Below are 26,257 nucleotides of genomic sequence, written 5' to 3'. Positions count from 1 at the left end.
AATGGACCAATTCCCTGAAAAGAGAGTAAATCACAAAAGCATATGAGGCCAGTCTACGCTACCTCCAAATCAGGGAATCTACGTGTGTATGTGAGATTACATGTGATGAAGAGAATGGATGGCCCAACGCAGACATCGCAGCACGGATGGAGATAAAGGTGTGATGAAGCTGGGTCTCAAGAAAATGCCTGTTGTTCCTGAAGAAACTCAAGACAGAAACCACAAGTCACCTACAAACACTATAGCCTAAGATAGCCAATCCATTCCTGATCACTCAAACACTATGCCAAGTGCTGTTTGCTGACACAGAACAACTCTTCATCTGAACATCCACTGATATTTAGTTGAAGTTAATGAGAGGAGAAAGAGGAAGGCAGTAGTAGAAAGCAAAGTGTGAAGGGTGTTACTGAGAATGACCTGACAGCTGGATGACTTCCCACCACAAACCTCTCCCTAGCCCTCTCAAGTCTACAGAGACGCCGACTGTACCTAAACAGATATATCTCAAGGCAAACTTCAAATTCTGATGAACTAGCAAAAATAGAAACATCCAAAACTGGCACAAGATGAGCATATTTACTGATTAATACAACCTAGTCCTATAAAGAAGCATTCAAAAATCCAAAATCTGTGAACATGCATATGTGCTTTCCCATTCCCTCCCACAAACACTATACTAAGATCACCACAACTCAAAAGTTCTGTAACAAGACCTTCAGAGCACTGCACCTATGAATACTACGTTACAGGAGAGGCAAATTAACTGAGAAGTTCAATGAACATCCGTTAAGGTGGAGTAATTTTAAAAGTATGCATGAAGCAAAATGACAAGTTATGTATTAAAAGCACAAGACATATTTACGACTATCATCGATATTAAAAACTTTTTAAATGTTCAGATTTTGTCAACTTTAACCTAAAAAAAAAAAAGGTAAAATAGACTCCAGGAAATAAAACCTTCAGATCAACAGAGGGGAATCTTCAAGCCAAATTCAAAGTGCTCATTTAAAAGACATTTATGTTATGAGACCATTTAAACTCATGTTATTCGACAACAATGCCACACAGCCAAACCATATTTCTGGATGCAGCAAATATACTAACATGACTGGAATCCTTTGACATAAACATTTTTGCAAAAAAAAAAAAAAGAAAGAAAAAAGAAAAAGAAAATTACAAAATAAAGTCATTTAAATAAGATTTATAAGGACTGCTGGGAGATTTGGGAAGTCAGTACTAGCCCCTCCCTCACTTTTAGTGAACATCCCTAAGCAAAATGTTGAGAGACCGGCTTTTAAAAGATCCAACGAAAGCTAACGGTTATCTCAAAGCTGGGGAGTGTCAAGTCCTTAATCACTACGACTGACTCCTGACACATTCTGTTTCTAAAGGGCAGGGGAGGAAAAAACTCAAACAGGTAACGAGAAAGGACTGAACCTTTCAAGAACCCCTGGGCTTTCGTCTTAAAATTCTGGCCACATGGATACTACCGTGGAAGAAAAAGAAGCGCTTTTCTAGTCTGGAGCGCCTATGACATTCTCAGAATTACCTAGCTCAGGCGCCGCTCAAAACCAAGTGTCACGGCCTCTAGTAGTCATTTTTTCCTTCAAATCCCGGCTCGAATCATGCAGGTTGGGGATCGGGCGGGAGGCACCCCCCATACCTCGGTCCCTCGGCTCCGACTCCCGTAAAAGTTTGCTCCGGGCTCAGGTAACCCTAAGACTTGCACCCCGCCCTCGGCTCACCCCACCCCCTCGGGCGCGACCCCGTATCAACACATCCCACTCCTGGCAAGGCGAGATGCGGGCCAGGCCTAACCGCAGGCCTAGGGGCAAGCACCGGAGTCAGGGGAACGTCTGAAACCCTTAGCCCGGCCGGGCCGCGGACAGCGGCAGGCGGAGGCGGGAAAAGCACCCTGAAACCGGCAGGCCGCACGGAGGACAGCGGACCGAGGGACCGGGGCACCGGAGGGGCTGATAAGGATGAGCGAAAGAAAGGAGGCGCCGCGGCCGGACTCAGGCCCACGGCTGCGCGGCCGGTCCGAGCAGAAGCCGCCCCCGGCCCATCCCCACCCCCACCCTCGGGCCTCGGAGCAAAGACCCAAACTGCAGGCCGGGGCGCCGAGCCTGGACCCGGCCGAATCCGGTCAGACCGGGACTCCAGGCCCCTCCCCCCACGGGCCAGCGCGAGACTCACCAGGGCAGAGCGGGGGGCCGGCAGCCTGGCCCGTGAGAATCAGCGCGAGGCGCTTTGAAAACGACTAGAAATGGCGCGCGCGCCACCCCCTCCCCCCCTGCATGGACAGAGACGCGATCCCGGCAGCACGCGGGGTTTCCCGGAACTGCTTCCAGGGACTCCATACGGCCGAGCAATCAGTTCAGGAGGCTGCCTGATAGGCAGCTCAGCGGACCAATCAGAGAGAGGGAAAGCGGCCCTCGCGTCGGGGACTCGGAGGACCAATCGGTGTGGCCGTCAGGCTGAGCCAATGAGGGTTCTCAGCGCCACTGGCTGAGGCGCCTCCGGGGCGGGGGCATGCACACAAAGGGGTCTGTTGGTGGGAGCCCCTCGTAGTGGCGAGGCTGCGGGGCAGCCGGCCTTGCGTGGCCGAAGCTCCTCCCTCTCCGTCTACCCGGGTTATGAGGTTGAAAATTTAGGCCTCGCGCCGCGTGGCCGCCACAGGAGCCCCGCCCCCTCGGGTCCCTGCGGCCACGCTCCGCAATGGCGCTGCTACCCGGAGCGGGAGTCCCTTACCCCAATCCTCCCTCCGGCCGTGCTGGCCGGCCGCAGAGTGTAGGTCCCAAACACACCCATCACCTCACGCTCCGCTCCATCGCTAGATCATCTTGGCTCTAGTCAAAAGACAACTTAAAGAAGATTCGACTCGTGTCGCTGGAGGTTTTCCTGTAGAAAAGCATCCCTTAGAAGGATCAGAGAAACTGCCTGTTTCCCTCCCTGGCACTTTTCCTCACAATAACGTGGATCTGACTCAAGAGTGATGTTAACAGGAAGCAGGGACCCTTCAGAGTTTGGAGAACTGAGTAGGTAGGGTACTGGATCTACGTACGACTGAAAGCCAGGCAACGGGCAAAAGGTTCATTTCCCCCCTAGGAGAGTAATACCTTTTATTCATAAGCCTCTCACCTGTCACTGTCACTCCTGTCCCAAACCCAACACCACCTCAGTGAAGAAGGTCAAAGGTTCTGCTTCCAAATGTATCAGGAGAACGTGTTTCTCAAACCAAAATATAATTATTGTTTGTCTACCCATGCGTTTTTGAATGGACATCTGCACCTGATACGAACTTGACGGCCAATGTGGCAGTGTTGGGAGGTGGGGCCGGTAGTGGGAGGTGTTTCAGGCATTAGGACTCCACCCTCAAAGGATTAAAGCTGAATGATAGGCCTCCAGGCTGCGAGTTAGACGTCTAGCTCTGATTTTCTCTGCATCTTTTGCGCTTCCAGCATAGGGTGTCCCAGCACGAAGGCCCTTCTCCCCACATGCTCTCAACGTTGCACTTCCCTACTTACAGAACTGTAAAATGTAAGTCCCGTCCTAGGGACTGGAGAGATGGCACAAATGCAAGGTTAAAATCCTGACTTTGAATCTCCACTCGAGTAAAAAGCCCGGGGTGACCACATGCATGCACCTGTAAATTCCAGTGCTGATGTGGGCTACAACAGGAGAATCCCTGTAGCTTGCTGCAAGGTTAGCTCCAGGCTCAATGAGAGACCCTATCCCAAGAGAATAAGGCAGGGGAGTGAAAGAGCAGGACATCCACTTTTCTCTGACCTTGGTCTGCACTTACCTTCACACACACACACACACACACACACACACACACACACACACACACACACACACGTAAGCAAACACAACATTAAATAAAACCCTCTTCTGTATAAATTATCCCATCAGAGGTATTCTATCACAAGGCCATCTGATACCTATTAGGTGTCCAGTACCAAGCCAATATTAAGGGATGTAAAACACAGATATCCTGGGAGCTGAGGCTGCAGTTCAGTGTCAGAGCAGGTTCTCCCATACAAAGGACTCTGAGTCCAGGCTCTAACTTAGGGCAGTGGGGGTTCTGGTGGTTGGAGAGACTCAGGTTCAATTCCAGAGCCTTGGGGCTGGGGATTTAGCTCAGTGGTAGAGCGCTTGCCTAGGAAGCACAAGGCCCTGGGTTCGGTCCCCAGCTCCGAAAAAAAGACCAAAAAAAAAAAAAAAAAGAACAATTCCAGAGCCTTTATGGTAGCTCACAAACGTCTTGTACTCCAGTTCCAGAAGATCCAATGCCCTCTTCTGACCTTCTTAGACACTAGGCACACGTGGTATGCAGACATATATGCAGGCAAAAGCACCCAAACATAAAATAAATCTAGGACTGGAGAGATGGCTCAGTGGTTTAAAGCACTGACTGCTCTTCCAGAGGTCCTGAGTTCAAATCCCAGCAACCACATGGTGGCTCCCAACCATCTGTAATGGGATCTGATGCCCTCTTCTGGTGTATCTGAAGAGAGCAACAGTGTACTCACATACATAAAATAAATAAATCTTAAAAAAAAAAAAAAAAAACTTACAGCACAGGAGTAAATGTAGCACAAAATAGGTACAGCCAAAAGTAAAGGTCATAAAAAGAGAGAGAAGGGCTGGAGAGGTGGCTCAGTGGTTAGGAGCACCAACTGCTCTTCCAGAGGTCCTGAGTTCAATTCCCAGCAATCCCATGGTGGCTCACAACCATCTGTAATGAGATCTGACACCATCTTCTGGTGTGTCTGAAGACTGCTACAGTGTACTTGTATACAATAAATAAATCTTTAAATAGATAAATAAATAAAAAGAAACTTTGGTCATGAAAGAAAATGTCTCACAGGACTTTATCAAATAGATTTGGGCATTCCTTAACACGTGTTACGCACCGAGCATGTTGTCTCATTTGATACTCACAGTAGGTCAAGTACTTTCTTCCTTTACACATCAGGACAGCAAGGTCATGTCAGAGCTGAGACACACACTGATGTTACTCTAAATTCCCTGGTCAAGTTAATTTTTATTCTACATGGCCAGAAGAAATAACCTCCAACCAGTAAGATAATACTTCCCTCTATTAGCCTCCCTGTTCCCAATTCTGGGTACCAGATTTGTGTAACAGTATAGCTCTCCCCAAGCCTCCCCCTCCCCACCACTGGATGAGGTCACACCACAACTAGTCCATATTGTGACTTCAAATTTCTTTTTACATTAACTAATTTTTTTAAATGTTATTTTTATATCTGGGTGGCGCATGCCTTTAACCCCAGCATTCAGAAGACAGAGGCAGTCAGATCTCTCTGAGTTTGAGACCAGCCTGCTCTATACAGTAAGTTCCAGAACCGCCAGGGCTACACAGATAAATGCTGTCTCAGAAAGAACAACAAAATAAAAAACAACAATGTTATTTTTTGTGGGTGCCAGTGGAGGCTAGAACAGAGAAGGGGAGCAAGTGTTACAGGCTGTCCTGAACTACCCAACTTGGGTGTTGGGAACCAACCTCTCACCCACGGAAAAATAGCAAGTGCTCTTAATTAGTGATTTCATGCCTCTGGCCCCAACATTAATCGAGAAAAATCAGAGGTGGAAAGATGGCTGTTACAGTACTTACTGCTCTTACAGGGGACGTGACTTCCATTCTCAGCACCTGTGGTTGTCTGAAATACTTGGCCCAGGCAGTGACACTATTAGGAGATGTGGCCCCTTGGAGTGGGTGTGGCCTTGTTAGAGAGGGCGTGGCCTTGGTGGGTGGGTGTGGCCTTGGTGGGTGTGGCCTTGCTGGGGTGGGCGTGGCCTTGTTGGAGGAAGTGTGTCCCGGTGGCTGTAGGCTTTAAGACCCTCATCCTAGCTGCCTGGAAGCCAGTCTTCCACTAGCAGTCTTCAGATGAAGATGTAGAACTCTCAGCTCTTCCTGCACTATGCCTGCCTGGACACTGCCATGCTCCCACCTTGATGATAATGAACTGAATGTTTGAACCTGTAAGCCAGCCCCAATTAAATGCTGTCCTTATAAGAGTTGCCTTGGTCATGTATCTGTTAACAGCAGTAAGACCCTAACTAACTAAGACAGCACCCAAATGGAATCACACAACCGTCCATAACTCCAGTTCCAGGGGGATCTGACCCTCTTCTGACCTCCATGGGCATCAAGAATGTGTGGGGTGTATATGTAGGCAAAACAGTAGCACATAAAATAAAATTAATAAATCTGTTTTTTTTTTTCTTGTAGATAGGATCTTTCTCTGTCTCCCAAGTTGTCCTGGAACTCACTATGTAGATCAGGCTAGCCTTGAACTCACAGAGATCTACCTGCCTCTACCTCCTGAGTGCTGGGATTATAGGTATGTGCCACCATGTCTGGCTACTACATCTAATTTGTATGTGAGCGTAAGTGTTCACTGAGTTCACTATCAGCTATCAGATCCCCAGGAACTGAAGTTAACAGCAGTTGTGATTGACCCAAGATGAGTACTAAGGACTGAACGGAGATCATCTGGAAATGCCGTCCACATCCTCAACCCCAAGCCATCCCTTCAGTGTGCCTCCCATTATGATTATTTTTTGAATGAATTCTCTTCTTAGGTTCAGATGGGGGAGGGGCAGGAAAAATATATATCGAAGAGAGCTCTCCTTTCCCAGCCTAATTTTTAAAACGCAACTTCAGCTTTTAGTTCTAGTCAGGATTACCAAATCCAGCTTTCAAGTGTTAAATACTTGGACACAACGTTCTTCCATTCTACAAGAGTGGAATTCCCCGGCGACTCACCACCGGGGCCTCGGAGTTCCCACTCAGGCAGCAACACCAAATTCCTCACCCAGTTTAAAGAGGCCAAAACAGGCCATGTCTCAGCAGGAGCCACACACATTGCAGCAGACCTTGGCACACAGCTCCTTCGACCCCGTTTATTTTCAAGCTTCCTTATAGGCAAGCCGAAGAGATGCACGCCATGGAGGCGGTAGTGCGAGTCTTTAACTCGAGTCTGAGGAGTTTTACCACCCATATTCAAACACACGGGTTAAATACACGGATCCACAGACCCGATTCCGCAGGGATTGTGAATCTTGTTCCCAAGATCAGTGTGGTGCTGTGAAGTAATTATAGCGTTCAGCCTAACTTTAGCACATGTTTGGAAATTAAACAAAACACTAAATAGGCTGTGTATATAACTAAGCCCTCATTACCCTTAAGCAAAAATATCCACTGCAGGATGGGTCATGTGCTCTGTAATTATCGTGAATAATAACCACAGTAGAAGGTTTCCCCATTTACAGCCTTCCGAATCCCAAGCTTCACTAGGCAGACATCTTGCCCACCTTTGTACATCTTGAAATGTGGCAGACCTTTTGCTCCGTGACTCTCCGGTTCTGGTTCCTCTTTCCCGGTCCTCCCCTCTCCTCCGGATCATTATCTATGCTCCCAGGATTCCATTCTTCTCAGTCATCTCATCCCATCCTCATTTCTTTCCGTGCTTTCGCTACCACTATTGTTTTCCTTTGACAGGATCTCATGTAACCCAAGCAGTCCTCAAACTCACCGAGTAACGATGAGGATGACCTTGAACTCCTGATCCTCCTGTCTCAGCCTCTCGTGTGTTGGGGTTACATTGTCCCATTGGGTTTCTGTGGTGCCAGGGATCAAACCCAGACTCTGAGTACTCTAGCCAAGCATTCAACTAACTGGCTACAGTTCCAGCCCCCACCGTTTCCACTTTAGTGCTAGTCTCACTATTTGCTAGGTGTTTGTTTGTGACAAGGCCTCACTACGTAGTCCAGGCTACCAATCCTCTTGCCTTAGCCTCCCAAGCATTGAGATAACCAGCATGCGCAACCACGCTCAGCCTCTATCTTTATCTACAGCAACATCTATGATCTTGACCTGCGGATTCATTCTTAACGCTCGACCAGTTTCTAACCCCGTGAGTGCAGTACATAGCCGTAAGCCCAACACTTGGAATTCACAGGAAGGAGAATCATGAAAACTTCCAGACCCAGCTACACATTGAGTTCCAAGGCTAGCTCAAGCTACAGGGTGAAACCCTGTCTCAAAATAAACAAGCAAGAAAACAAAGAAAAACAATTGTAAAGATGACTCTCGTCCCCACCATCAACCCCTTTGTCCTTGAGCTCAGCCAATCAGCCACCTGGTGGCTGTTCCCTCAGTGGGACCTGTGTTCAGCTCCTCCCAGATAACCGTGAACTCTCGGCCCAGACAGCCCCTGTGGCTTCTTTCTTTGCAAGCCCCGGGATCTACTACAGAGCTGTATAAGTACCAGGCAAGTGTAAGCCCTGGCTTACACTGTGGAGAGCTTTCAGGGCAGCTTCTAGACTTCGACTTTGGGCCAGCACACAGAAGTAAGCTCAGGCAGGAATTTGACTTTGGGCTAGGACAGGAAAGTAGGCTCTGATAAAAATATTTACATTTGGGGTTGGGGATTTAGCTCAGTGGTAGAGTGCTTGCCTAGGAAGCGCAAGGCCCTGGGTTCGATCCCCAGCTCCGAAAAAAAAAAAAAAAGAAAAAAAAATATTTACATTTAAGTACTAAAACAAAGCTCAAAGTAGACTTGGTGGAAGAATGCTGCTTTTCTTTTATCTTGGACATCCTGATAAGCCCCAGAAACTCGGATCACAGGACTTAACTGCCTGTGATGATTTGCATATGCTTGGCCCTCGGAGTGAAATGTGATGGTTTGCATCTGCTTGGCTCAGTGAGTGGCACCATTAGAAGGTGTGGCCTTGTTGGAGAAAGTGTGTCACTATGGGGTGAGCTTGGGGACCCTCCTCCCACCTCCTCCTAGGATGCTGAGTCTGTTCCTGGCTTCCTTCAGGTGAAGATGTAGAACCCTCAGCTCCTCCTGGACCATGCCTGCCTGGATGCTGCCATGTTCCCACCTTGATGATAATGGATTGAACCTCTGACCCTGTAAGCCAGGCCCAATTAAATGTTGTCCTTGCACTGGTCATGGTGTCTGTTCACAGCAGTAAGACCCTAACTACGACACTGAGTTGGTTCAGTCATTACACTCCCACCCCAAACAGCATCTCTTTAAGGGGACTTTCCAGGGACATGTTCTATAAAGTCAGTTTCTAGCCATTCCCCTCAGTTTCTTCATTTCTACCACTTGATATTTTTTTTTTGTTATTTTTTGGGTTTTTTTTTTTTTTTTTTTTTTTTTTTGGTTGGTTGGTTCGTTCCTGACACAGGGTTTCTTTGTGTCGCCCTGGCTGTCCTGAAATAGCCTGAGACCAGCCTCTGCTTCCCAAGTGCTGGGATTAAAGGCATGCATCGTCCGCAGACTGGCCTCTTGACATGTCTTTAATATGCCTTGATTTTTTTCATAGGACATGAATATATTTGTCCAACTCCCCACGAATTAGAAGCTCAGTCAAGTTAAAATCTTTGTCTTCTTCAGCCTTTTTTTTTTAAAGATTTATTTTATTTATTTTATGTACAGCATTCTGCCTGCATATGTGGCTGCACACCAGAAGAGGGCACTAGATCTCATTACAGATGGTTGTGAGCCACCATGTGGTTGCTGGGATTTGAACTCAGGATCTCTGGAAGAACAGTCAGTGCTCTTAACCACTGAGCCATCTCTCCAGCCCTTCTTCAGCCTTTTTATTCTATGTGCATGTGTCTTTTTCCTGCCTGTATGCCTATGAACCATGTGCATGCCTGTGTCTTTCAAAGTAAGAGGGAGGGCTACAGTGTACTTATATATAATAAATAAATCTAAAAACAAAAATGATTTGTTTCATATATGTGAATACACTGTAGCTGTCTTCAGACACACCAGAAGAGGGCATCAGATCTCATTACAGATGGTTATGAGTCACCATGTGGTTGCTGGGATTTGAACTCATGACTTCTGGAAGAGCAGTCAGTGCTCTTCACCGCTGAGCCATCTCTCTCCAGCCCAAAACAAATCTTTTAAAAAAAGAAAATGCGCCGGTTGTGGTGGCGCACGCCGGTAGGATTTGCTGAAGGAGGCAAAGGCAGGAGAAAAGAAAATGCCTTCTGAAAATCAGTATGTAGGCAAGCCTTTAAGGTTTTAATTTTAATAATTATAGTTTAAATAATTATAGATTTAATAATGTTCTTAATTGGTGATTGATGTGGGAGGGCCTAGCACCTTGTGGGTCGTGCCACCCCTGGGTTGGCAATCCTGAGTTCTATAGGAAAGCAGGGTGAGCAAGTCAGTAAGCAGCACTCCTCCGTGGCCTCTGTGTTAACCTTGAGATTCTTGCTCAATGTGAGTGCCTGCCCTGACTTCCTTTACTAATGGACTATGATGTAGACATGTAAGCAAAATAAACTCTCCTCCCCAAGTTGCTTTGTGGTGTTTAATCACAGCAATAATAACCCTGACTGAGACAAGTGGGTACCAAAAGTAATGAGGTATTGCTGTGATAGACACGACTTTTTTCTTTTTCTTTTTTGGAAGATTGAAGAACTTTGGACTAGAAAAGTCAGTGAGTGCTGAGAGCACAATGAGCTGTTTTATAGGACCTTGGAAATAAAAATGTTGAGCAAGGTGCAGACCATGGAGGCCGGGTTGGTAAAGTTTCAGGGGAGAACAAAGACTCTGTGGGGCCCTTTGTTATTTTGAATTCAGAGTCTATGTTCTGGTTGGCTGGGGCTGAAGAGTAAGCTGTGACTAGCAGGATACCAGAACTACTAAAGGAAACCTTTGCTTTGCCGAGATACTCAGAGCTGGTCAGCTGGAGCTTAGAAATTAGTGGTGCTTAAGAAGCCACTTGCGGGGCTGGAGAGGCTCAGAGGTTAAGAGCGCTGTCTGCTCTTCCAGAGGCCCTGAGTTCAATTCTCAGCAACCACATGGTGGCTCACAACCATCTATAATGAGATCTGGTTCTCTTCTGGCCTGTAGCATGCAGGCAGAAAGCTGTATGACCTATACATAATAAATAAATAAATATTTAAAAAAAAAAAAAAAAGAAGAAGCAGCCACTTGCGTCACTGAGGTGAAGTCTTCTGGGAAGTTTTCCTAAGAGGCAGCACACAGAAGCTGTGTTCCAGACAAGGCCAAGGTTGTACTCTATGCTGGCAGCCAAACTTGACGATACATAGGAGTCCCCCAGGTGGGACTGGTTTTGAAGGGGTTAAGGAGTCATGGAGAGCTGCTGAGGTTGGACACTGTGAAAGGCTAGGAAAGGCCACCAGAGAAGGTGCGATCTCAGTAGTAGTTGAAGGCCCAGGATTGAAGAGATCATGAGTAGAAGTTGAGGCTATTTGTGAAAGTGTAACCTAGCATTTTGGAGATGCCAGTACCACGAAATGACCCACCAGAGGCAGCAGCGGGTATGAGCGGAGCCAGCCAGAGCATAGAAGACAAGCTGCGTGTGCTGCAGAGAACAGAGCCAGAGAAGTGACCTAAGACCTTTCTTTGAAGGAGCACGGAAGATCCTGAGTGAAGCCCAGACATTGGACATTGCGCTATTTACACTGCTGGAGTTTGCGTTATTTACGCTGCTGGAGTTCGATGCTGCTTTGCTCAGATTGTGACTGTGCCCTAGCTCTTCCTTCTTGAGGTAAGAAAGTATTAAGCTTAATTTTGATTTTTACAGGAACCCATAGTTGACAGACTTGGAACTTTTAAAAGAGGTACCAGATTTTTAAACAGACTGAGTATTTTAAAGGGACTGAACTTTTTTTTTTTTTTTAAGATTTATTTATTTATTTCATGTATATGAGTACACTGTAGCTGTCTTCAGACACACCAGAAGAGGGCATCGAATCGAATCCCCATTACAGGTGGTTGTGAGCCACCATGTGGTTGCTGGGATTGAACTCAGGACCTCTGGAAGAACAGTCAGTGCTCTTAACCGCTGAGTCATCTCTCTAGTCCCCCCCCCCCTTTTTTAAATCTTGTTGTCTTTTTGTTTGTTTGTTTGTTTTAAAGATTTATTTACTTATTTAATGTGAGTACACTGTCACTGTCTTCAGACACAACAGAAGAGGGCACCAGATCCCATTACAGATGGTTGCGAGCCACCGTGTGGTTGCTAGGATTTGAATTCAGGACCTCTGGAGGAGCAGTCAGTGCTCTTAACCTCTGAGCCATCTCTCCAGCCCCATTTTTTTTTTTTAAAGATTTATTGATTATGTACAAGCACTCGGTAGCTGTCTTCAGACACACCAGAAGAGGGCATCACATCGCATTGTTTGTTTGTTTTAAATCTTGAAGCTAGACTGGAGAGATGGCTCAGTGGTTAAGAGCACTGGCTACTCTTTCAAAGGTCCTGAGTTCAATTCCCAGCAATCACATGGTGGCTCACAACCATCTGTAATGAGATCTGACACCCACTTCTGGCCTACAGGCATACATGCAGGCAGGATGCTGTATACATAATAAATAAATCTTAAAAAAGATGCATCCTTAAATCATGAGGCACTCACCTGTCTCTGACTCCTGAGTGCTGAGATCAAAGGTGTACACATGCATCCCAGAGGCCTACAATTTAATTATCGTTTAAAATGATGTATGTTCATGTGTGTGTTGTGTGTCTGTGTCTGTGTCCATACGAGTACAAGTGCAAATGAAGGCTCCTAGAGAGTTCTAACACAAGACTCCTAAGGGCCTGTTTCCTCCAGGGTGTGGAAGCCTGAGGTTCAATGTCTGACACACCAGGGAGCCAGTTAGATCCCTAGAGCCTTAACAGCGTGGAAACAGCTCTGAGCTGGAGCAATTCACAACCTGGAAACAGTTCACACTGGAGCAAGTTTGCTTTGCCAGAAATTGAACATCCCAAACACGAACATGGGAGATTCCCTGTTGTAATATTTATTTTTTTATCTCATGTGCATTGATGTTTTGCCTGCGTGTAGTCTGAGTGTGAGGGGGTCAAATCTTGGAGTTATAGACAGTTGGGAGCTGCCATGTGGTTACTGGGAATTGAACTTAGGATTTATTTCTCTTAGGAGCCATCTCTCCAGCCCTGAAGATTCCCTGGTAAACTTCTGGTGAATTAACCTTTTCCTTGAACTCCTTTCTAGCCACCAAGGATACTAAACTGGCAGAGGGTTTTGCTTGTGCTTCAGAACTGAGGTTTGAACTCCCCATGCATTCCCAGCAGCTCCCACACTTTGTTTCTCTCCCCCCCCCCAACTGAGCTAAATCCCCAACCCCCACTTTTTGTTTTCTTTTTTGAGCAGGGTATCTCTGTGTAGCCATGGCTATCCTGGAACTCACTCTGTAGACCAGGTTGGCCTGGAACTCAGTGATCAGCCTGACTCTGCCTTTCCAGTGCTGAGATTAAAGGTGTGGGCCACTACTGCCTGGCTTTTTTTTTTTTTTTTTTTTTTCCCTTCTTTTTTTTTTGGAGCTGTGGACCCAACCCCCTTTTTTTTTTTAAACATTTATCTATTTATTATATACAAGTCCACTGTAGCTGCCTTCAGACACACCAGAAGAGGGCATCAGATCTCATTACAGATGGTTGTGAGCCACCATGTAGTTGCTGGGAATCGAACTCAGGACCTCTGGAAGAGCAGTCAGTGCTCTTAACCACTGAGCCATCTCTCCAGCCCACCCCCCCCCCTTTTTTTTTTTAAGATTACTTTTTTCGGATTGGGGATTTAACTCAGTGGTAGAGGGCTTGCCTAGCAAGTGCAAGGCCCTGGGTTCGGTCCTCAACTCCGGAAGGAAAAAAAAAAAGATTACTTTTCTATGTACAATGAGTATTTGCCTCATACTTTGTCCACCGCAAACAGTACCAGAGGGGCATCCAGTCCCATAGGACTGGAGTTATAGATGGTTTTGAAGTGCCATAGAGTTGCTAGAAATCAAAGCCAGGTGCTCTAGAAGAGAGGCCAGTGCTCTTAACCACCAAGCCATTGGAGTCTTTCAATGTTGTCCAGCCTAGTCCCGAACCCCTGGCCTCAATGACTCTCTGAGGTCCTCTCCAAAAATGCTAGACAACAAGCCTATGGCATCATGCCTAGCAAGAAACAGCTTAAGGTTTGTTTTTTTTTTTTTTTTGGTTCTTTTTTTTTTTGGAGCTGGGGACCGAACCCAGGGCCTTGCGCTTCCTAGGTAAGCGCTCTACCACTGAGCTAAATCCCCAGCCCCCAGCTTAAGTTTTAAAAGCTTATTACACGGGCTGGAGAGATGGCTCAGTGGTTAGAGCACTGACTGCTCTTCCAGAGGTCCTGAGTTCAATTCCCAGCAACCACATGGTGGCTCACAACCATCTGTAATGAGATTCGATGCCTTCTTCCGGTGTGTCTGAAGACAACAACAGTGTACACATATACATAAAATAAATAAATTAATAAAAAAAAAAGCTTATTACACATGTGGGAATTTGTTCTCACCCTGTCACATGGGTTCAGGGATTCAAACTCAGGTGGCCAGTTTTGGTGGCAAGCCCCTCCACCCTTTGTGCCATCTTGCTGCCAGAGATTAAACTATCTTTGCTGAGTCTAAGCTACAGGATACATAATTTCCCTTGCATGTCTGTAGTCTCCCAATTATAAAGACATAAAGTGTTTCTCCCCGCTAGCTCTGTCCAGGCTGACCTGCCACTAAAAAAGTACAAGTTATTAAGAAAAAAATTACTTATAAGTAATTGGAAAGTAAATGGCCACACTGCACATCCATCATCACTGCCTAAGTCAAAATGTGCTCTGATTACTTTAAAAACAATTTTTTTGGGCTGGGGGTGGTTGTGTATGCCTTTGATCCCAGCCCTCAGGAGGCAGAAACAGGAGGATCTCTGTGAGTTCAGGGCAGCATGGGCTACAGGCTTGTTCCATGGAGAAACACTGTCTCAAAAAAACCAAAGTAAGTTACTCAAATAACTTTTGACATCCGTGTGTGTGTGTGTGTGTGTGTGTGTGTGTGTGTGTGTGTGTGTGTTTGTACCACTCCTGTGCCTGGTGCCTACAAAGGTTAGAAGATAGTCTTGGGTCCTCTGGAATCATGGACAGTTGTAAGCCACTGTGTGGGAGCTCGGAATCAAGCCTGAGTCCTTTGCAAAAAAAGGAGAGCTCTTAGCTGCTAAGCCACCTCTCCAGCCCCTGCTTGTCTAGAGCCACAAGTTCTATTTTCTTTTTAAGATTTTATTTCTTTTATTTATACGAGTACACAGTAGCTGTCTTCAGACACACCAGAAGAGGGAATCAGATCTCATTACAGATGGTTGTGAGCCACCATGTGGTTGCTGGGAATTGAACTCAGGACCTCTGGAAGAGCAGTCGGTGCTCTTAACCACTGAGCCATCTCTCCAACTCACAAGCTCTATTTCTAAGAGATGGTCTAGTGTATTACTGTTTTTGGTTCGCTTTACTAACTTACTAGGGGTGGTGCTACCTCATGCCGTGTGGGTTGCAGGACTTAAACTTGGATCTTCAGGCTTCTGCTGAGCCATCTTACTAGCCACCAGTGGTTTTATTGTTTTGTTTGTAGACAGGGCCTTCCTATATGTAGACCAGGCTGACTTCGATGAGATCCACCTGAGGGCTGGGATATAATGTGTGCACCACTGTGCCTGGCATTGGCCCTGCTTCGTGTTTCCAGAACCTGCATTTTTAAAACAAGAACTCTTCCTTTTTACCTTTGGAATGTTTTCCTTTTTCCTGCAAAGCTAACAATCTGTACGTCCATGTTGCTTCTGCCACTGGCATGACTTTGTAGGAATCTAGCCAGGCTTTTACACTGACCAGACCAGATGTAGTATACCTGAGTTCAAGACAGTGCGCCCTCAATTCCTACTGGAAAGCCCACGCAAACCCCTGTACAACCTGCACAGCACAGAGGTAAAGATGATCACGCACGGTTTTAATGATTCCCCACGAGGGGCTCTAACATCAACAAGTTTGAGATTACCAAAATAACCCAGTTGTTTTGAGTTTAAAAATTATACCTTTAATTATAGAATATTGTTAGGATAATACAGCTATAAACAAGACACTAGGATAATTGACCAATACCAAGGGAACCTGTTCTACAGATTTACCTGTTCATCCACTCTCCACAACCATAGAACACAGGCACAGACTGTCTGGTATGTGCAGAAACGGCCAGGGACTTGTGAACAGAAGGCATGCACTTAGCGTTAGTGAAGGGTGACAGTTGTGTGACTTCTGCAGCTCAGCGCAGGAAGGGGAGCAGCTGACCATAGCTGAGTGGACAGAGCTGGCACAGCCACTGCCTTTTTAGCCACCCAGCTAGAGTGTACACATACGAAGAGGTGGGAAGGCAATCAGAAACCTCCCAGGAGCCTTTTCATCTCCTAGAAGGCAAAAGCAGCAAATGAAACACAGCATAACCTTTAAAGGAAGGCTAGGGCTGGGTGTGTGTGCCTGGTGTGTGTGTGTGTGTGTGTGTGTGTGTGTGTGCCTGGTGTGTATGTGTGCCTGGTGTGTGTGTCTGTGTGTCTGTGTGTGTGCCTGGTGTGTGTGTGTGTCTGTGCCTGGTGTGTGTGTGTGTGTGTAACAGAGGAGGGAAATGGTGTGGAATGAAGTTGGGTTAGAGGTTCTGTCTTCTACAAGCCACTCCCAGGCAGTCACTTATGTGGCTCAGAGAAGCAATGGGAGAATGCTGAACTCCACCCAAGTCATCAGCTGCACTGATACAGAAGACACAGCTGAGTTTAGTTACCAAGAACATGTCAGTTACATAACAGTTAAAGTATGAATACCCGGAGGAGGCTAGATTTTGTACAGAATAGAAACCATGTGCCCTGCCCCAAGTTTGTACTCAAATGGGAGTGACCACTTGGAGCCTCTCAGAGTGGTTTCTCATTCAGTTGCTTTTGGAGGCTGTGACTAGTGATATGGTATCATTCAGCTGTGGCCAGTGACTCTCTGTAGAGAAAGTACTGGGCTTTAAGTGCTAAATCCCGAAGATTTAACAAAAAGGGTTTTCTTTAGTAAAAAAAAATTAATAATAATAAGAATTATGTTTGCAATTTTGCAATGAAGCACCATAGAAAACACTGGGACTCTTTAAATGTATGCAGGAACGCATTCACTCACAGGCAAAGTCCCAGCTCCTGGGTGCCGACTCCCCTCGGTCCCCTCGGGACTGAATGAGCGCCACCAACCGGGCTATCTAAGGAGAACTGCAGTGCTGGACTAGGGTGGGTCAACTCGTTTTAACTATTTTTATCTGGACACCGGAAACACATTCCTCCGCAGGTTTATCCGTTTCTGCAGATGAGGCCACTCATCATAGAAGATAATTCAGGCTGAGAAAGGACAAGGGACCTGAGTGTCTAGTCCACTCACAACTGATGGACACATCCACACAAGTGCTTAGTTCTGTACAAAACCAAACTTCACAGGAGCGCACTGTGCTCGGGCACTAATGCTGATTTGTTTTTCCCTCCGTAACAAGAAAGATAAAGGACACCTCTCACATCGGTGTTATGTCTATAGTTCTATCTTATGATCTACTTCACGCAAGAACATGCTGATTCTTACGAACTCAGTTTCTGCTATCAGAATGCACATTTCACTATACATATGTTTGCCCTTATGCAAGCTAAGGTGAAGACTGGGACGCGGCTCCATCAAGCCCTAGAGATAGCAGAACATGGACAAGTGATCTTAAAGGTTCTGCAGCACTGACTGTTGTCCCTGGGAATGGGGCCGGGCTCCCCCCTTCCCTGGGGGAGGGGGTGGGTTCCCTTCCTATTTCTGCTCCGTCATGACTTCCAGCCCTATCTTTTTCTAAGGGCAGTTTCCCTACTCTGATCCCTCACATGATTTTTGAAGAAAATACAGAACCCTGATGAAGGGCAGTCTCCATGGCTATCTCTGGCTAACGTCACCACCGCCCCTGGGCGCTTGGTCCTCAAACCTGTGCCTCCCTTTTCCCATTACATTGTTTCTTCGGTCAGCTTTCAAAAACATGCAAGCTATACACAAGTGAGAAACAAGGAGACACTCGGCTGCTTTCCGCATGCAGAATCCTGTGCACGAAGTGATGCTTACATATGAAGGTGAGCTACTAAAAAAATAAAATAAAATAAAAAAGCCCCTTGGAAGGGATGTGTGTGAACCCAGCTACTACAGCTGAACAGTCGCAGCTCAGGGCAAGTCCGCCAGCTTTCTGTCAAAGCAGCTGTGAACACCACATTTCTCCCACTGCAGTGTTTTTGAGCCAAATATAAGAGAGAGAGAAAATACTTTAAAGATGTACTCCATTTCCAGGCCCAAGGGACCACCAACATCTTGTCCCCTGGTCTTTAGCTCTCGTTACTGGGGAGGGGGCTGACTTTGATGATATGATACAATATCAATTCATATGATAATCAGTGAACAATAACACCGTTTTGGAGGAGGGGACAGCATCCCCAAAGCTGTGGGTCAGAATTTTCAAAAGTCTTGCTTTCTTTCACCTTTTAGCCTGTAGCCCACAACAAGGCAAGTCGGAACTTTAAAAAGAGCCATCTCAAGTTGGCTCGTTGATATCAAACATCACTTGGCCTCCAAACGAGTCCACTCGCACACAGGGCCTAGTCGGTGTGAACTCTCTTGTGTTTAATAAGAGCTGAGCTCCGGCTGAAACTCTTATCGCACTCGGTACATTCGTAAGGCTTCTCTCCGGTGTGAACTCTCTGGTGCGTGATGAGGTTGGAGCTCTGTGTGAAGCCCTTTCCACACTGCACACACTCATAGGGCTTTTCGCCCGTGTGGGTTCTCTGGTGCTTAATCAGATCTGACCTCTCCCCAAAGCTTCGCCAACACTCGGTACACTCGTAGGGCTTCTCCCCGGTGTGGATCTTCTGGTGCGTGATGAGATGAGAGCTGCGGCTGAAGCTCTTCCCACAGGCCGTGCATTCGTACGGCTTCTCGCCCGTGTGAGTCCTCTGGTGCTGGACGAGGTGCGAGATGCGGCTGAAGTTTTCCCCGCACTCGTTACAGTGGTACGGCTTTTCCCCGGTGTGGGCCCGGCGGTGCCGCACCAGGTCTGAGTTCTGACTGAAGTTCTTCCCGCACTCGTCACACTTGTAGGGCCTCTCCCCCGTGTGCACCCGGTAGTGCTTGATGAGGTCAGACCTCTCGCTGAAGCCCCGCCCACACTCGTTACACTCGTAAGGCTTCTCACCCGTGTGAGTCCTCTGGTGCTGGGCGAGGTGGGAGCTGCGGCTGAAGCTCTTCCCGCACTCCTCGCACTCGTACGGTTTCTCCCCGCTGTGGGTCCTCTGGTGCTGGATGAGGTGGGAGAGACGGCAGAAGCTTTTCCCGCACTCGGTGCACTTGTGAGGCTTCTCCCCGGTGTGGATCGTCTGGTGCTGAATGAGGTGAGAGCTCCTTCCGAAGCTTTTCCCACACTCGTTACAGTCGTACGGCCGCTCGCCGGTGTGTGTCCTCTGGTGCTGGATGAGGTGGGAGCTGCGGCTGAAGCCCTTCCCGCACTCATAACACTTATAGGGCCTGTCTCCCGTGTGGGTTTTTTGGTGGCGATTGAGGTCTGAGATCTGACTGAAGGCTTTCCCACACTGAGAACAAATGTGGTAGCGGATGCCTGTGTGCGCCTCCTTGTGGACAAGCAGGTCAGTGACTTGCTGGAGAGGATAGCTTACCCACTCCTCGGCTGTCAGGTCTCCCCACGGCCTTTCTGATCGGTCCCCACTTTCAAAAGCCTCTTCGCTTCCAGGATTCTTCTCAGCGTTCTCCAGAGGCTCTTCCGACATGGTCGCAAATTCCACATCGTCGCTAAACTCTTGTTTTGGGTTTGCTTCATTCTCGCTCCTGATCTCAAAATCTGTAAGCAGTAAATAGTGCGGAGACGGGTCAGTGCACAGACAGACCTGCTGAGTTCTAGATGCTGAACGAGGCAGTGTTAGTTATCCCTCTAATTCTCAGGGCTGGAGAGTGAACCTGGGATTTTATGCACGCCATTTAAGAACCCCGAAAGCTCAGCTCTACCCTGTCCATCCAGTACTGAGCTCTCTTTTATTCTTTTTGTTTATCTCAGCAGTGGGGGAGAAAGCAAGCGGGGGAAGTGTGGACATCATCCAAAGAGTGTGGATTGAGCCAAATGGTTCTTAATATGAGTAGATGATAATGTTCACACTTATCATGAAAGTCTGTTTCAGTAACGGAGAGATCCAAGACTCAGAGAATCAAAGTGGCCTCCTCAAGGTGGGAGAGGTAGCTCGGCAGTTAAGAGTGTACACCAGGGGTTGGGGATTTAGCTCAGTGGTAGAGCGCTTGTCTAGCAAGTGCAAGGCCCTGGGTTCGGTCCCCAGCTCTGAAAAATAGAAAAGAAAAGAAAAGAAAAAAGAGTGTACACCACTCTTGTAGAGGGCTCTTGTAAAGGATCTGTACCAAGCAGCTCACACCACTCTAACTCCAACTCTAAGGATCCACTGCCCTCTCCTGGCCTCTGTGGGCGCTACAGTCACACACACAAACCCATACTATCATATACATGCAATTAAAAGATAAAAACAAAAATCTAAATAGTCAAACTCAAGTCTGTCTGCTCAATTCAGGCTCTTCACTTAGTGGTTATTTAAGAAACTATCTATTCTTGGTATTTTGAAAAAGGAAAACAATCAGAGAAACAACAAAAAAGAGAACTTCTACCAGATACCATATTTTCTAAATTGGGTCGGTCTGTCTTTCTTTCTCCCTTTCTCCCTTTCTCTCTTTCTTTCTTTCTCCCTTCCTTCCTACCTCTTTCTTTCTTTCTCCCTTTCTTCCTTTCTTCCTTTCTCCCTTTCTTCCTTTTTCCCTTTCTTCCTTCCTTTCTTTCTTTCTTCTCTTCTCCCCTGGCCCCTCTCTCTTAGTTTTTAAGACAGGGTTTCCCTAGCTAACCTGAAACTCGCTCTCGCTCTGTGGACCAGGCTGACCTAGAACTCAGAGATCAGCCTGCCTCTGCTCCTGAGTGCTGGGATTAAAGGCGTGTGCCATCACCCCATCTAACTGGGTTTCTTAGTACATGACAGAAAACTGTAAGTACTAGGTATGCTCACTAAAAAGAGCCTATGGGTAAATGGTTTAGTAACTAGTCACAAACAAACTGAAAACCTAAGAGAAGCCAGGAAGATGGCTCAGAGGAGAAAGTATTGGTTGTACAAACATTAGAATCTGGTTTGGGATCACACACACACACACACACACACACACACACACACACAGGTAAAAGCTGCGCACACCATTAATCCCAGCACTTAAGGTAACGGTCAAGTGGATCCTGGGAGCTTCCTAGCCAGCCAGTCTCACTGAAAGTGCTAGGTCCGGGTTCAATGAGAGAACGTGTCTCAAAAAATAAGGTGGAAACAGATAGAGGAAGGTACTGAAAGCGAAGCCCTGGCTTACACACAGGCAGACGTTATCTACCCATACACGTGCACACACATCACACACATGCATACACCCCAACACACACACACACACACACTGACAAGAAATCCCAACGTTTACTAATACATTCAGGATCCAAGGAGCCCTGGGATAAAAACAATGATGGCTCAATGGTCCAGAGCACTTTCCACTCTTACAAAGGACCTGAGTTCAATTCCCAGCATCCACGTCAGGCAGCACACAACTGTCTACAACTGCAGTTCCAGGGGATCTGACACCCTCTTCTGGCCTCCGTGGGCACCAGGCATGTATGTGGTACACAGACAGACATACATTCAGACAGAACACACATACACACTAAAAGAAGAACTAAAGCAACGAACCGCCTTGAAAACATTTACTAACCCGCCCAAATTTATCTGCATAAGAAATAATATGTCTTTTGGTAATTCTACCTAAGAAATGCTCCTGAGACAGACTGTAGGGATTCAAGAGTGTGTCTTTTTATTTATTTTATGTATATTGAGTACACTGTCTCTCTCTTCAGACACACCAGAAGAGGGCATCCGATCCCATTACAGATGGTTGTGAGCCACCATGTGGTTGCTGGGATTTGAACTCAGGACCTCAGGAAGAGCAGTCAGTGCTCTTAACCACTGAGCCATCTCTCCAGCCCCCAGGCTGTTTAATCTTTACTTCGTGTTTAGTCACGCGTATGCACCTGGGTTGGAGTATGAGTACATGTGATCGCAGATACCTTCAGGGGCCAGAAGAGGGCACCTGATCCCCTGAAGCTGGAAATACAGGTGGTTGTAAGAGACCTGATATGAGTGCTAAGAGCTGAACTCAGGTTCTCAGCAGGAACAGTGTCTGCTCCTAACATTTGAGCCGTCTGTTCTACCCATTCTCGGTTTTGTTCACTTTGGGTTTTTTTTTTTTTTTTGGTTCTTTTTTTTCGGAGCTGGGGACCGAACCCAGGGCCTTGCGCTTCCTAGGCAAGCGCTCTGCCACTGAGCTAAATCCCCAGCCCCACACTTTGGGTTTTGTAGTGGAGTTGTTGCTGTTTTTAAAGAACAACTGGAGGGCCAGAGCTCGAGGAAGTATGGGAGGGGAACAAATCAGATCAGAGTTTACGGACACGTGTGTATGAAAATGTCAAAATGAAACTCATTCAGTATCACCTAAAAATGAATAAAAAAATAAAAAGATGAATCCAAGGGAACTGGGACATCAGAGAGAGTCCAAGCTAAGAAAACCCTTCGGGTCACCTTATGTTCTGAGAATAAAATCATTTTAAAATATCTTAGTCCTGTGTCTGGCTGTATGCAGGACTGGGGATCAAACCCAGGGCTTCGAGTATGCTAAGCAAGCGCTCTACCCACTGAGCTGCATTCCTAGCCACACGGCTTCTCCTCGGAATAGGACCGATGATCTACCCTCTACCCTTTCAATGGTTCTTCTGAAACAACAAGACACACTTAAAGGATGACTGCCTCTGAAAGATCTCTAGACAAGAACCTACCCACAGTACCTGAGGCAAAGCTGCAGCTACGGAGCCAAAACAAACACAAAAGGGTGGTTTCTGCCCTCCTGTGAACCTGCCTCAGAACCCCTCATCTTCCAGCGCCCTAGAGAAAAAAGCACCATTTATAGGGCATTTATGTCCTGGCGAGCCCCACGGTGTCAGACCTGTTTGGTCAGTCATCTGTACAAACAGGCCACAGAGCCGCTAATGACTCAGGGCATGTGAATCCTCGGAGTCTCCAAGACAGCAGAAACCTCTTTACTTTTCTTCTTAGACTAGGAAACGTGCATCTTCCCACATTTAAAGATCTGAATGAGCCCCAAAGCCGGTAACTAATTGTGTGGTTTTCCCTTAAAAACAAACAAGGCTGCACGGAAAGGCCTAGGCTGTTCTGACAGTTTCAAAACCGTAAGAGGTGAAAGGAGAAAAAAAATCCTCACTCACCCAGTGAGACGACATTTCCATAATTCTCCTGCATCACGTCCCTGTAAAGGTCTCTTTGTGTAGGATCCAGGGGTCTCCATTCTTCCCGAGTGAGGAACATGGCCATATCTTCAAATGTCACAGGGGCCTGAAATCAACACAATGCTTCCTCACTACTTGGTACCTAGGAGTTTAGAACCAGCTTTTCTTCTTGAAATTAGAGACATGGTTAGAAATGTCGAGAAGGCAATGGCATTAAGTCTCATCTGTAGAGTCCAAAGGAAAAACAAGAAAGGAAAAAAAAAAAAGACATGTGGTCAAAAGACAGGGGCAATCTACTAACTTCCCACTCACGATATCCCTGCCCACTTTGGACCCTTACATACAACACTCTGCTTTTCTTAGACCAGTGAAATTCCCATCTTTATGGTCTCATTCTAGGGCCAGCTGCTCTTCTGTTTCTCCCCACCCTTTTGCTCTTCACTCCATCCTTGGATACGGCATCTAGAATTAACCACTCCATGACTCACTGGTTCCCATCCCACAATACTTTCTTGCCCAGGCAAATAGAATACTTACCATACCACATCCAGGTTAACCAGACGCACCTTTCTCCCTACAGATTGTTGGAAGGAGGGTACCACCCATCTTGTTCGGTTTTATCCTCCACAGTGTCTTAAGTCATACATACAGTGGGTGTTCGATATGTGCATGTATATGGCTATATTAGCCAACACTAAGCCCCTGGAGCAGAACGGCGAAATGAGCTAATCCCAGAGAATTTCCTATAGTGGTTTGCATGCAGAACGGGAAAACACCGGGCGAGATGGGTAAGCAGAGCCCCTGGCTTACCTGGGACCCAGACATGAGTAGGGTGGCTGCCATCTCGGGCTCAAGCGTTCGTCTCCTGGTAGAGAGAACAGGAAAACCAGCTAGCAGACAACGTTGAAGGGGACGAAAATCAGGGCGTGAGGGGCGGCAAGAGGCCCTGCCCACTACCTAGGGCTGGAGTTCTGGTCGCAGGGTTTGGGGGGAAGGCCCAGGACGGGTCACTCTCCTTCCTGAATCCCGAGTCACCCACTCTCCGTGTCTCGGTTAATATCGAGTACGTGTAATGTTGGAGTAGGAGAGGACAGGCATTGGCTGGGTGCCCCTGGGTTGGGGGTCAGGCCGATCCAATTCGAGGGAGGAGGCTTTCAACCCAGCCCATAGAACGCCTCTGATCTTCCATCTCCGGGCTGGGACCTTTCCGGCAGCAATCTCAGCCAATCAGAGAAAAAAATCGTAAAAGACATGACCAATCAGATGCCAAATCATCAGCCCTCCTCCTGCGGCGTGGCCGGGCAGCTCCACCACGCATGCGCGCGCCTCGCAGCCTGACGGGACTTGGAGTTTCACTCTGGCGTACAAAGGCCACTTAGTGGCCAAGAGCAGGGGAGGGAAAAGAACAAAAGGGAGGAGACAGGATCGCATCCTTCAAGATCAGTCAGATTTTCCCTCACTTTTTTCTCGGAGACCACGGCACGACTCAGCAAAGGAAGCTTCCTTGTTCGGTTTCATGGTCCTACGACCATCTTTGAGTCATATATTATCCGCGAGGTTAGATCGAGTGTGGCAGCCCGGGCTGAACTTAGCTGAGAGCACCCCTCATTTGACACCCAAGGCCAGAGCGGGAAAACGCTCACTTTCCCTCCCTCGGGAGACTCCCTGGCCACGAAGGAACTTTGGGCCCCGCCCACGTACTCACTACACCTCCCAGCACCGCCTGCAGCGCTCGCTTTCTAGGTCCTAGAACTACAACTCCCAGTAGGCCTTGCGGCAGTCACAACCCGCCCTAGACTACATATCCCAGGAGGCCTCGCGTCCTCCGTCCGGTGCTGGAGCGCTGTCCGCGTCCCGGCCCAGAGTGTTCCGATGTTAACCCTGTAGGGAGCGTCTTTTTTTTTTTTTTTTTTTTTTTTTTAGAGACCGGGCTCAAATGCACATATCTAAGGCGCCAGAACACTGAAATCAGAAGCGGGGAAAGGAGGTAGGCTGTGTAGGGAAATAGTTGGCCCCGAAGTGGGAGACGCAGGGACCTGGCACGCTTGAGGGTGTCTCTGCTGAAAGGATTCTTGGAGACCTCCCAACACCATGAAAACCTTAGGCCTGTGATGGCCTGGAACTGCAGTCCTAAGGATGCTAGTAGTCTCTCTTTCAAACCCGAGTCAGGACAGAACGAACAGGCTTACCTTCTGGTCTGTGGTCGCTAGCTCCAAGATCCTTGAGAAGCCTGAGATCCTAAAGCCTCAGAGATCTAAAGAGGCCTGACATTCAGAAAGATTCTAGATATCACCAGCAGATTCCAGAGATCTCAGCGCCAGGAGTAGAAATCCGAATCCATAGATTAACAGGCAAAGGACAGTTTGATTGTAAGATGAACCCGAAGCTTCAAGACTGCAGAGACTGTTCTATATAGCTCCTGGAAATAACAATCTCATAAACAGATCTCCGAGGCCACAGCAGCTGGCCAAGAAACATCAGCATTGGCTATGCTGCATTCGGCAAGAGTCTTCCAAATGGAAGGACTTCTAGCATTCCCTTTCCTTAGCTGGAATGAAGGAATTAGACAATGGAAGGCGAGGGCTAAGCAAAACAAGGATTCTGTGTGGGGACAAGCTCCCAGCTTGCTGTAGCCTTGGAGAGGGAAGTGGTGGAAAAAGAATATAGCAGCTTATTAGGGACTCCCACCCTCTTCAAGTTATAAATATCCCCAGAACCTTGGCTTGATGCCCAGAAGCCTGTTGTCTCCGACTGAACAGGAGACTTCTCTGCCTAGGCTGGGAAAGGGGGCTTTTCTTTTGTTTTGCAGATGTATCCACACACTGAAGGACTTGGGGAATTTTTTATTTTTCCAATATGACTCCCGGCTGTGCTTTTATTAGTGTCCTGTCCCCAGTGCCCAGTTATTTATGGCTACATTACTCAGGGGTCTAAAAATGAGCTAGCAGGACCCCTAC

The 26,257-nt window shown here is 47.2% G+C and overlaps 2 protein-coding genes across 24 annotated transcripts in view; both read right to left on the bottom strand.

Annotated features, from left to right (window-relative positions):
• Positions 1-2,354, bottom strand: part of Hnrnpr (heterogeneous nuclear ribonucleoprotein R) — a 45,791-nt gene extending 43,437 nt beyond the window's left edge. For 7 of the 18 annotated variants that reach the window (XR_010066404.1, XR_010066405.1, XM_063287850.1 and 4 more), the window contains exon 1: positions 2,197-2,354. The gene's annotated coding sequence lies outside the window, so the exon portion shown is untranslated. Of the gene's footprint in view, positions 1-1,549 lie in introns of all 18 variants that reach the window. The other 11 variants (XM_063287859.1, NM_175603.3, XM_063287854.1 and 8 more) reach the window with 11 other exon arrangements.
• A 13,093-nt stretch (positions 2,355-15,447) lies between these two features.
• Zfp46 (zinc finger protein 46) lies at positions 15,448-25,949 on the bottom strand. Of its 6 annotated transcripts, none has more exons than NM_001399075.1 (4): positions 25,490-25,949; positions 24,111-24,165; positions 23,280-23,406; positions 15,892-19,763 (listed from the first exon to the last, which is right to left on the bottom strand). In NM_001399075.1, the coding sequence occupies exons 2-4, from the start codon at positions 24,141-24,143 to the stop codon at positions 18,511-18,513; spliced, it is 1,413 nt and encodes a 470-aa protein (NP_001386004.1). In that variant the 5' UTR covers positions 24,144-24,165; positions 25,490-25,949; the 3' UTR covers positions 15,892-18,510. The 6 variants fall into 6 exon arrangements, with proteins under 6 accessions (NP_001100161.1, NP_001386004.1, XP_008762441.1 ...); XM_008764219.4 differs by having other exon boundaries at positions 23,280-23,524; positions 25,490-25,926; XM_039109642.2 differs by lacking the exon at positions 25,490-25,949 and adding an exon at positions 24,258-24,557 and having other exon boundaries at positions 23,280-23,524.
• Between the last annotated feature and the right edge of the window lie 308 nt (positions 25,950-26,257).

This window comes from Rattus norvegicus, chromosome 5 (assembly GCF_036323735.1).
Source record: "Rattus norvegicus strain BN/NHsdMcwi chromosome 5, GRCr8, whole genome shotgun sequence".
Lineage (NCBI taxonomy): Eukaryota > Metazoa > Chordata > Mammalia > Rodentia > Muridae > Rattus > Rattus norvegicus.
The sequence above is the reverse complement of the archived record's forward strand: the minus strand, read 5'-3'. Positions and strand labels throughout refer to the sequence as shown.